We start from the raw sequence: 12,528 nt of genomic DNA, 5'->3' as shown, positions 1-12,528 counted from the left end.
AAATGTCTAGCCTGTTCAGGTCACACTGGATGGCAGCACAGCCCTCTGGCATATAAGCCACTTTGCCTAGTTTTGTATGATTAGCAAGCTTTCTGAGGGTACACTCTGTCCCCTCATCTAGGTCACTGATAAACGAAAAGCCCCTGGGAAGGGGCTTCACCAGAGAAGGTAGTTGTAGGACGAGGGGTAACCATTTTAAACTGAAAAAGGAGAGATTTAGGTTAGACATCAGGAAGAAATTCTTTGCCACGAGGGTAGTAAGTTACCAAAATAGGTTGCCTAGGGAGGTTGTGGATGGCCCTTCCCTGGAGATGTTCAAGGCCGGGTTGGTTGAGGCTTTGTGCAGTCTGGTCTAGTGTGAGCTGTCCCTGCTCATAGCAGAGAGGTTGGAACCTGATGAACTTTAAGGTGCCTTCCAACCTTAACCATTTTATAATTTTATGTTGAACCAGAGTCAGCACTGACCCCTGGGCAACACAACTGACTACAGGCCCTGCACCACTGATCATGGCCCTCTGAGCTCTGTCACACAGCTAACTCTCAATTCCTTTCACTGTCCACTCATCTAAACCACTTCCCTATGTAATATTTCTGCAAGCATTTCTCAACACTGGAATCTCAGTGGTTGAGAAAGAAACAATTATTCCAGTGAGGTTAAGGATTTGGCCTATGACTAATGTTTCTCTTAGGCCCCTGATAACTTTGATTTTCTTATACAGGTTTTACAGTTGTTTTTGCCAAACTGTACATCAAATTGCTGTATCTCATAAAGATACCTTTGTCCTTCCATATTCCTGGCTTCCCCACATGACTGCCTTTTTTTTTTTTTGCCTTTTTTTTTTTTTTACTAGGTAAAAGAAAGACAACAGTCTCTTGCACAAAGATTGTGAACAAGAATGTCAGTCTTGTGGACAATAAGAGGTGCAAACATTTAACAAAACCTGAACCACAGATACGCAAGTGCAATGAGCAGCCATGCCAGACCAGGTAATAGTGACTTGGTTGAACTACACTCTAGTATCTAGATGTAAAAATCTTAGCAACTAAGAGAGATGACTGCCACTGGCAAGGGATATGCAGTAAATACATCCATCCAAAGATTATAATTAAAAATATAGGAAAAACAGAAACACTGGCTGTTGTTTCTCATGTGTTTTACTAAAAGAGTGCCCTTAAGCACATGTTTAAATAAATTCTTATTCAGTAAAGCAGATCATTACTTTCTTCAGGAAGTGTTCTCACAGACTGATGTGTATTATGAAATTGAAATTTAAATGCTGTTTATATAAACATGGATTTAATCCCATGCTTTTAATTAGTGATATATTTTAGTGTTTTGTTCAATCAAGGCTTCACATCTTTAAAAGCTCTGAGTAAGCTCTGGGTGCACTAAATAGTAAGTAAGCAAATAAATAAGCAAATAAGTAAGTACTTGTCAGGTTTTCTACATTGATGCAACTTGAAGTATAGAGTCTCTCCCTCACTGTTCTTTTCCTTCTCCCTTCATCACTTTGTATGTGGATTGAAAGGCAGAACTAGACTCTGGTGATGGAATGCTGGAAAAAGGAGAAGGAGCTTTTTTCTCTGAATTTCACCCCAGGAGGCAGCTGCAGTATGCAGCCTATGCCCTGCAATGCCCACCTTACTTGATCTCTCTGCAGCCAAGCTGGCAGCCTACTCCATGCACTGGTTGGCCAGGCTGGCATGGTGATTCATTTCACAGTTTGCCATCCTGCTTCCAAATGGCAGCTAAGAAAGTCCCCAAGTATTGTGTGGACTTGTTTGGAGTGTCTGCCATCTTTCAGTGGAGCGGCGAGCAGCTAGCGGTAGCTGTCTAGTGTCCCCAGGAGTAGGCACTGAGGTAGGTCTTTTGCAGTCATCTGGAGGAGAGATACATGGTATTTTTAAAGAAAACCACACAAAGTAAATAAAAGGCAAATATTGTTGAAGAAAGCATGTAAAATGAGCTAGAGGTCATAGCTTTCTTAGAAAGGATGAAATACTGATATTGATAAAATGCAAGGTATGACACATTTTAAGTAAGATCAGACCACTGAGGTTTGAACTTCCCCACAGTAGGGCATTACACTTTGAAAGGATTATTTGCATTTCATTATAAGCATACTTGAGCAGATCTTTATTTTATTATTTTATTTTATTTTATTTTATTTTATTTTATTTGCGTTACTGTTCACTTAATGGGTAGAAGTAGAGTTGTCTGATCTTTTTCTGAAGCATTGTCAACTATACATTTTCAATGTTCTGTACTTTTTCAATCTTATTAAATGTAACATTTTAAATGTTGCTAATTGATACTCAGAGATGCTGTGCTAAGAAATGATCGTCAACATATATCTAGTACTTAATACAGTGTTAGTGATTATTACAAAACAAATATTCTTAGCTTTAAACATAAACATAAATGGAGCATATCCTTGCATAACTAGTTGTTTGATATTGTCACTTGCAGAAGTATCTTGAACTCTATCGCATTATCTTCACAGGCTGTGATTTGCAAATTGAGCCTCTGGACTGATGAGAAGGAAGGCATAGTTCAATGTTTTGTTTTCCTACAACAAATGTGTGAAAGAAGCTTGAAAGTTTTGTTAATTCTCAATTTCCTGAAAACTGTCCCTTGCAATCTAAGTCTTCTGTATTGCACTAGTGCACTTCATCAGTGCCAGAGCTGTTTTATATTTCAGGGCACATGACCATAGTCTAGAGCTACAAAACTTTTTGGGGAAATGATGTTCTAGAACGATTGGTGTCCAGATATGGGGGCTCTGCCAAGTTGAAGCAGCCTTAAACCACACAACCTGAGTTAGGACTGATTCTGAAGCACATGAAGACTGAGCTTTTCTACTTCCTCCAGCACAAGCCTTTCACATAGAAGTGATTCTGTCTTGCAACTGAGTATTTTCAAAGAATGCTAAACTTTACATGCATGGCCTGCGCTTGACTTGTAGATGGTTGTATAGATACAGAATAACCAACAAGCTGATCAGTGATCTTTCATCTTTAAAATGTTAATTTTTGAGTTTTCCTGATATCTTGTTACTGCATTGCTTGTATCTCTTTGCAGATGGATGATGACAGAATGGACTCCATGCTCAAGGACATGTGGAAAAGGAACTCAGAACAGACAAGTAGCCTGCACACAGCAGCTCAGAAATGGGACCCTGATCAGAGCTAGGGAGAGGGATTGCTCTGGGCCAAAGCCCACTTTTGCACAGCGCTGTGAAGGCCAGGACTGCATGACTGTGTGGGAGGCAGGAGTCTGGTCCGAGGTGCTGCATTTATTTATACTAATAGTCCATAGTGATTATTGATGCCTTATTGTTTTCTGGGAATATTATTTTTTCAGCAGCAAATGGTGCAGTTCAGCCTAATGATTTTCACGGGTTTTGTACAGTGATTTGGCAAAGGAATCAGGGACCAGGAAAACCAGCTGTGTAGAACTTACATTTTACCTAGTTAATGTCCTGGAACAGTTTCTTTTGGCCAATTTTAAAGCATGTGTAATCAAGTCTGTCTTGACTCTAGTAGTGGGTAACAAGGTGCAAATGGAATTAAGGCCATTATTTATCAGCTACCAGACCTTGGGTTACGAGTAGGAGCATCTCTGACATTCTTTTGTACCATGGCATGTTGATAAGCATGGTTGCTTCCATTCTGCTTCAGAGAGGCTATGCGAGGAGCTGCTAGCAAAAGAAATTTTCTTTGCTTTCTTTCTCTTCTAACCTCTTTTTTTTCCAAGAACAGCAGAAGCAGTGATCAAAAGGGCTTTTAAGTAACACAATTTTGCATAATTTGCATTCTGAAGCATTGCTGTAATACGTAATTATTAGTAAAAAAAGCTGTATTAAATTAAGATACTTTAGTGTACATGTCCATTTGTCTGTCTTCTAAAAAGCTGCACCAAAGTAATTGGCTGTGGAGAAGAAGGGTATTGTTATCATTGCCATCTGGACAAGCTGAAAAGGTTTTGTGAAGCTTCTCCCTCCACTGGAAGAGCAAAGGCAATTCTGATTGCCTTGTATACCAGAAGCTGTGCTTATGGGTTCCACCAGTTTCAAAATACAAATAGCAGCTTCTGAATGTGTGTGCAGTCCCTTCTCTGGGCTTCCTTGCTTAGTAGTCCCCCTTGATCCCTAAGGAAGTGAGCTAAGACATAGGGAATATTTTCAAAGATGAAAAGCAGATGCTAAAGCAGAGATAAGAGAAGAAAATAACAGCAGTTCCTGGTTTGATACACGGAGCTTTGCAATGCAAGGGCTAGCTGTGAGAGGTAGTCATTAACAAAGGTGCAAGAATTGTTTAGCTGGTTTGTTTTTCTTGATAGATGAAGAATAAGTGTGCATGTTTTTTGTTGGAAGTAACAAATGTGGTTTGAAAAGTGGAGTGTTTCCTAAGACCATTCCTACTATCGCTATTATATTTCAAGTCAACCATTGCTGCAGTTATAATCAGCTTGGCTCAGGAGTGTTTTTAGCTGCAAGCAGCGAGATGATAACATTTTGAAAAGGAAATGGCATAATTCTGGCAGTGTACATGGGAATGGTGCAAGAAAACATAGATTAAGGCCTTCTGTGAAATAGGAGTTTTCAAATGCTGTATATACACTGAATTTGAGTTTTCAAATACAGTCTGTATTCTTGTGTAATTTTAGAATTATTACTTACACATTTTAACTTTTTTCCCTCCAAAAAAGGTCTATTAGACACTAGAGAGTTTTTCTGAAGTTAGTCCATAACCTTATTCTTACTCTTATCAACATTATTTAGAATTTAATTAATTGTATTTTCTTTCATTTGTAGAGCAAAGATTGCCTAATATATTCAGTATAACACTGCATTCACTTCATCATGACTTTTCAAATGTTTTCTTGTCAAAAAGCTTAGTTCTTCCGTAATCCAGTTAGATTTTTTATCTAATTACATCTTTTTAGCTGAAAATGCAGCAATTATCATTCTTCCACATAAGACATTTTGGTTCATTTGGTAGTTTTGAACAAATCCAGTGTCTATGCAATTGAAGATTGGAAGTCAGAAAGTCTTGAGATATTTGTTAGCCTGGAAGAGGTCTTTAGAAGGGAGTGAAATGGGCAACTCTTTATTTTTTTAGAAACCTGAAAAACATCTTTTTCTAACAGTGCTCTGTGAAGTGTGGTAAGGGAATACGGCATCGGACTGTGAGGTGCACGAATCCTCGCAAGAAATGTGTTGTGTCTACAAGACCTAAAGAAGCAGAGGACTGTGAGGACTATTCCAAATGTTACATCTGGAGAATGGGAGACTGGTCTAAGGTAAGGCATCCTTGTCTAGTGTCCCACAGCATTATATGTTTTGTAGTGACACTGAGACCACAGTACAAATAAAAATTAGAAAGGATGAGATGAATCTTCAGTATCAGGTAAATCTGGTATAAGTTTACTGTTCCTAAGTAGGCAGGCAAACGACTCCAGAAACTGCAGCTCACTCCAATCTCACAGTATGCACATTTCACAGTGTTTACACATCTTTTAAATTTGTTTCCAGTAAGTTATACCCTCCAGCCTTAAAAGGAAGCACCTATAGCTTGTTAAATTTCCACATAGCCCATTTAATATCTACAAAGCATCTATTACTGTCTATATTTGAACACTTGCTGTAGTACATTATTTCCTTGGCATCTGGGTTTTGATTTCAGTGAAATACGTAAGCATAGGCCAAACTGTAGCAGAAAATATGGGACAGATCTGTGATTGAGTGTGTTACTGGATTGGAACCTTCTACATCTGATACAGTTTAGAATATATAAAAACATGCTGAAACACTCAAATTCTAGGTTTTCTCTTGCTGTATTACAGACCACACTGTAGCAGCAAGATTGTAATCTTTTTTCCCTCTTACTTCTCTTCATAACTTTGCACACAACACTTCTACTTTCAGTGCCGAACATTATTGCAGCAATTTTTAATGTGCTTGTATGGAGAAGTATTTAATCTATTTTTAGTTGTCTTTTATGTGATGTAACAGCTGGAAACAAGGACTAAAGCCAGCAGTGTATGACCAGACAGCCTTCCAAAAATTAGCTGCAAGTATTCTGCGGGCAAACTAGTGTTTCGCAGAATTCTGCTTCAAAGCTCCCATTTTGGGGGTACAAATTGTGACTATCACATTACTATTTCTTACATTTTCTTTACTTTTTCACATTTAAAGGGCAAAGAATAGTATCAAATTATTCTTTTAATATATATATTGGTGATCATTTAATATATTTGGAAATATTTTGGAAAATCCAGAAGAAAACTCCCCTTACCTTAGTTACTTCAAAAGTACAAAGTAGCAAAACCATTATTTTTTTAAACAACAGAAGCAACCAACCTTCAGTAACAGGGTTACTTTTACAAAAAGATGTGTTTGGCAATAAAGTTTAGTATTTGCATTTCCATCCCACAGAACAGTAAAACCCTGCATAATTTAGCACTAGTGCCAGCAGGGAGTAGCCTATGGAGAAATTGCCATCTCCTTTCTTAGCTGAATCAGTCATTCACATTGGGGTTGCTGAAGCTACGTGGGGATGCTCAGACAGTTACACTGTGTTGCCAGTGCCCTCTGGAGAAAAGAAGAGCTTTATTCTCTAATTCAGTACTTTTCACAAACATCCATGCTATAGATTAATGTATAAAGAACTTACTTCTTCCTGTTTAAAATCTACTGATATCTTGTATGTTCTGCTTTCCTTCTACAGTCAAAGCTGTAACATTCACCTAAATCATACTTTGAACTTCAAAATTAGGACATGAGGAAATACTTCATATGGAATTGACAAAATGTTTTTCATGGTTAACATGCAGCTTGACTGTGACTTGTGCAGCTGAGATTTTCCAATATTTGTTAAAAAAATAGATACTTCAATTTCTCTACACAGATGTGAGTTCAGTTGAAAATATACTTGTATACTTGGAGTCTTTTTTTTTCCCCATTACTATTCTGTTCCATTGCTAAGGTACATAGCAACATGGAGTGTACATAGGTCTGCAATGGGGGAAACAAATGGAAAGCTCAGATAAATGTTGAACTTTGCTCACTGTTTGTTTATAACTCGGAGATTCAGTGCAGCCTTCTGTGTTCACTGTTTTTACTCTTTAGAGTTGCTCCTGACATTGCCAGAAGGCTGTTCTTTTGAGCAGAGCCAAGTTTCCCCAAGCTAATGCCACGGCTTGGCTTGAAAAATTTAAGTGACGCTTCTCACACATTGAAACAAGAGGCTTAATGTGATCGTTATTGGCTATGCTGCTGTCCTTGAACTCCTAATTCATAATTTTAAATGAAGCTTAAATTGCACTATTACTGTAAAAAAAACATTCTTAATAATCATAGTAATGCTGTAATGGAGTTAATTTGTTTTAGAGGGTACAGTCATACAGAGATCAAATTATTCTTCTGCTCAATATTTTAACATTAATACCAAGATCAAAGACAATTTTACCAAAATTGTAAGCTCCATTAGGTCACCAAAGACATCCATCCTTCTAAAACTCTGACTTAATTTAGAAGTGTGCTGTATAAAAGTGTGCTATATATGCAGCATTATGCTCCATAATTGCTCTTAAGTTGGCAGGGTGTCTCAGCACACTAAACACAGTTGTTCTTAACAACACTTGGGGTCTGAACCTTCCCTCATGAAGAAAATTAGTATGATGATTAAGTAAAGAGTAAAGGTTCAAACTGAGCATTTGGACGTTACCTAGCAACATTACCTATTACACTCTTTTCCCAGTGAGTGCCTTCCTTTAAGTAACATACTTAGCAGTGTAAAAGTTACCTTCAAATGAGGAAAGGTCACTGAATCTTCAGAACACTGGTGGAATAAATGATTAATTTTTTGATGAATTTTGGAAAGGAGAATAATTGAAGACTGGATTTTTAAAATAATAATTACAAACTTAAATTTTATATGGTATGATACCAGAAACTTTTGGACAGATTTAGCAGGGGATAATAGGATTGTAAGAATGGGCAATAGCATAGAATTTAAGGGTAGTCATTTGTAAGATGTGAAGAAATATAAAGTATCTCTCTAGAGAAGACAAATTATGTAAGTTTTAAAATCATCTTTGACTATACACAATGGGGAATATATATATATAGAATGGTAAGAATATTTTTCAAGTATTCTTTAAAATTAAAAATTGCTTCAGCTCCCAAAAATAAAGCTGAAATGCTTTCCTGAGAACTTGATTGGTCAAACAAGATACTATCAGCTGGAAAGGTTCTTTGATCGGCTTTTTTTGGACTAACTAGATGAAAAGCCTCCTAAAAATGTAGAGTAATACAAAGGTATGGCTTTAGGGAGAAAGTTTGGTTAAAATATTAAACATGATGGCATTTACTGAACATCTTCACAAAGAGAAAATCATACATGTACATTTGTGTTGCAACATTAAACTTTGATACTGGATCTAATATTTTAAAAAGTAGTTCAGAGTTAAACTCAAGGGAAAAATAATTCCATTTGAAACTAGAAAACTAGAATTAGAAAAATGAAACCAAATAAAAAACTGAAAAAGAAACCCAAAAACCAAACCAAACAAACCCAAACACCTTAGCTGTAGAGCTAGAAGTACAATTAGAATGCCTTTGAATAAATGTTAAGTGTTTCTACTACAGAGAAGACAGCAGGAACTCACTTGTGTTGAGGCTTGCTCAATGCTCTTTCAACATTTGGACATTGTGAGCTATTGGAGCAAACAAGGCCAGGAAAGGGATATAAGTTCACACCTAGCAGATGTGTCTTACACCTACAAAGGCAGAAGCCACAGAGGATATCAGTAGCAGCTTCCCATCACCTCCTTTGCCACCACCACTGTCTTCTAAGCCATTGTAGTGCATTCTGTATCAGGCTGAATACCAATTCCCAAATTTTTCTGGTCAAGAGCCTTATAGCATCAGGCCAGACATTACTGCTGCAGGGGACTTACAAATGCACACATATGCTTATAAACATAGGTTTAAACCAATAAAAAACTTTATTGGGAATGCTGAACAGGAGTGATGACCTATATCCAGGTCTGCGCCGTGAGCTGTTCCACAAATGCCTACCAATTTTTGTTGAGGGCTTCTGGGATCTTTGAGCAATGTGTCTTCTGGAAGGGTGATGCACAATGTAGCAGGCAGATAAATGGTACTTTACCAGAGAAACCTTTAGCATTCTACTACAAAACGATTGCAATGTAGAACTTCATAGATGTACTAGCAGGCTGCAGATCATCAGAGCTTCAGTGTCCCAAGGAGCTATGCTGGATTTATGTGCAAAAAATACCATCACATAACTTTACAAGTAAGTAAGTGGAAAAGGAGCTAATGAAATTAGGAGTAACATTGGATGGCAAGGTGGGGGACAAGACAAACAATATCAGCAACTTTTGTTTTATCTTCTCAGAATTTCACTTAACTGAAATTAGCATATTGTGTCTAGGTACAGCCCATTCTATGTAAGGCTCTCCAGCTGTAATAACTTATTGTATGCCTAAGTCAACATTGTTAGACTATCTCAGTATACAAAGTGGAAAACTGCAGTTTTTCTAACTTTCCCTGGCTGGTCCCACAGTATGGAGGAGAATACCAGCCCCTGACATTTTGAACCACATACTTTTAAAATCTTTTCATCATAGGCTTTTTCTGTATGTTCACTATTCTAATTTCTGTCTTAATATTCTTTCATACTTTTACTTAATAATACACTCTGGGAAAATAGTTTCATTATTCTCTTCATGATATTGCCTAGATATTTTCTCTGATAGCTGACAAATTATTCCAAAGCTTTCAGTGTATACAGGATAATTCAGTTACTCGGTCCAGTGCTGAGACTGAGCCCAGTATGCATTCTTTCACCTGAAGTATCTCCATCTCTAAGATAATTTCTCTCTCTTTCCAAATGTTTTCCTCAGCATCCCTGATTGTATCATCTGCCAATGTGTAAATCATCTAGCTGGTTCACTTGGGTTCTTCTAGAATTCATGTAATCCTTCTGCTCTTGTGGAATCTAATTTATTTTGTTGTTGTTTTTGGAAAGCTTTTTCTTTTATACATATTTTTATCTTATCTTTCATGCAGTTAGCTTAGATAATACTACTTCAGATGTGCATTATTGCAATAAACCTGATTTTCTATTAAGTCCTCATTTTTTCAAAAAATTATTTATTATTGTCTATTTTTTGTTTTAATCTATGTGATTCTCACTTTCTGCAGTGTTCTAATAGCTGGTAACTAGTCACTAGCAGAAAATACTTTAAAAATATAGTTATAATTTATTCTTTAAAATGTACTTTGAAAAAAATTTTCAAAGTGTAGTCTGTGTTTTTGACAGGCAAGACAGAATCAGAATCGCTACTAACATTATTAATTTACCAGTTTCAAAGAATTACAGGCAATATTACATATTCTTAAATACTGTAAGAAAGATTAATTTTCTGCTATATCTGTGCAGTTTCAGTCTGTTGTTCATAGACCTATGCTTAATCTCTAGGGTTCCTTAACTAATCTTGCCATAAGTACTTCAGAATCACAGAATGACAGAATTGTTTTGGAAATTTGTTGGAAAAGCCCTTTCAGATTATCTAGTCCAACTATAGCCTAACTCTACCAACCATTAACCTAACTTTACAAAGATCAATGCTTGAAACATGTTCCATGCTTTTTTGCTTTGAAATGGGCAAAAGATCATTACTGATGAGAGAACAATGCTGTTACCTTCCTTGATGTCAGGGTAAATGAGGGGCTGTAATAGTCTGGGTTTTTTATAGATTAGGACTCCAGACAGTCATATATGGAACTTTTGCAGTTTAATGATGAAGTTTAGTCTTCACTGTGAAGTTTTCAGAAGCCTTTATCTTAGCAGATTGTTGTTAGTTTTTAAATTATAATATCATAACTGGATTTCTATTTGTGGAGGAAAGGAAAACCTTAATGATGAAAGCTTTTAAGTCAGTATAAAGTTGGATAAAGAACCCACCAGAAAAAAAACTATGCTTACCTTTTGCTCTTTTTCTGGTTCCAGAGGAATCCAAATCTATCCCATGTAGCACATTAGAAAACTCTTTAGACTTTCAAGAAATTTTCACTTCAAAATTGAGGGGTCTTCTACCCTTCCTTGCATAGGTTGGTAAAAAGTACATTGCAGCATCAGCATTCTATGACCCTGATAATAGTCTCTTCCCACTAGTACTTCTTTAAGCAGGCTACATAAATAAATTAGTAAGTCCAACTGTCCTAACAAACTGATTTCATTGGGACAATCAAGGCTTTTAAATAATGAAGTGTATGACTGTGTTTTATCGGTTCATCCAATAAAGAAGTTGGGGAACTGAACCTGAGTTTCAAATATCATAGAATCGTATAATGGTTTGGGTTGGAAGGGACCTTGAAGATCATCTGGTTACAAGAAATGTTGACACAATGGGCTGAGGCCAATTGCCTGGGGTTTTAACAAGGCCAAGTGTCGAGTCCTGCATTTTGGTCACAGCAACCCCAGGTAACACTACATACTTCAGGACAAGTGGCTGGAAAGCCTGTAAAAGTCCCTCTGGTTGTCATACCTTCCCTTCAGTATGTTGACCATACCACAAAGCTTTGTTTCATTGGCATACTTGCTGAGGGTGCTCTCAGTCCTATTCTTAATGTCACTGACTAAGACGTTAAACAACCCCGGTCCCAGTATCAGCCCCATTCCCAGTATCAGCCCCTGAGGAATGCCACTCTTCACATGTTCAGAAGAGCACAAGAGCTCAGAAGAGCTCATCTTTGTACTTGTCCCAGGCTACCTGTCCTTGCTTCCACTCTCTATAGGCTTCCTTTTTCTGTTTGAATTGCTGCAGGAATTTATCCATGCAGGTTTTCTGGTGCGCCCACTTTACTTCCTCTTTCATAGGATCATAGACTGATTTGGGTTGGAAGGCACCTTAAAGATCATCTAGTTCCAACCCCCCTGCATGAGCAGAGATGCCTTCCACTAGGCCAGGTTGCTCCAGGCCCCATCCAAGCTGGTCTCGAACACCTCCAGGGAGGGGGCATCCACAACCTCCCTGAGCAACCTATTCCAGTGCCCCACCACCCTCATAGTGAAGAATTTCTTCTTAATATCTAACCTAAGTCTACCCTCTTTCAGCTTAAAATCATTACCCATCACCCTATCACTACATGCCCTTGTTTGTTGGTATGCAATGCTCCTCAGCTTGGAAGATGTGATCCTTGAATATTAACCAGCTTTCCTGGGCTCCTTCAGGGCTTTATCACATGGTACTCTACCAGTCATGTTGCTAAAGAAGCCAAAGGCTGCTCTCTTGAAGTCCAGGGTAGTGAGCTTGCTCCTCACTACCCTAAGGATCTTATCTCCACCATTTCATGGTTGCTGCAACCAAGGCTGCCTTTAAGCTTTACACTCCGCATCAGCCCCTCTTTGTTGGTGACAAAAACATCCAGGCAGGCAGGCAGGCAGGCAGGCAGGGAGGGAGGGAGGGAGGGAGGGAGGGAGGCAGGAAGGGAG

At 37.9% G+C, this 12,528-nt stretch overlaps 1 protein-coding gene across 1 annotated transcript in view; it reads left to right on the top strand.

Annotated features, from left to right (window-relative positions):
- The window catches only part of ADAMTS19 (ADAM metallopeptidase with thrombospondin type 1 motif, 19), a 128,517-nt gene that overhangs the window by 102,485 nt on the left and 13,504 nt on the right, over window positions 1-12,528 (top strand). The window contains exons 19-21 of the mRNA XM_010007225.1: window positions 852-987; window positions 3,083-3,287; window positions 5,153-5,305. Coding sequence (XP_010005527.1) covers window positions 852-987; window positions 3,083-3,287; window positions 5,153-5,305 — 494 coding nt within the window. The remainder of the gene's footprint in view (window positions 1-851; window positions 988-3,082; window positions 3,288-5,152; window positions 5,306-12,528) is intronic.

This window comes from Chaetura pelagica, unplaced genomic scaffold (assembly GCF_000747805.2).
Source record: "Chaetura pelagica isolate M959 unplaced genomic scaffold, ChaPel_1.0 scaffold40, whole genome shotgun sequence".
NCBI classification, from domain to species: Eukaryota; Metazoa; Chordata; class Aves; order Apodiformes; family Apodidae; genus Chaetura; species Chaetura pelagica.
The sequence above is the reverse complement of the archived record's forward strand: the minus strand, read 5'-3'. Positions and strand labels throughout refer to the sequence as shown.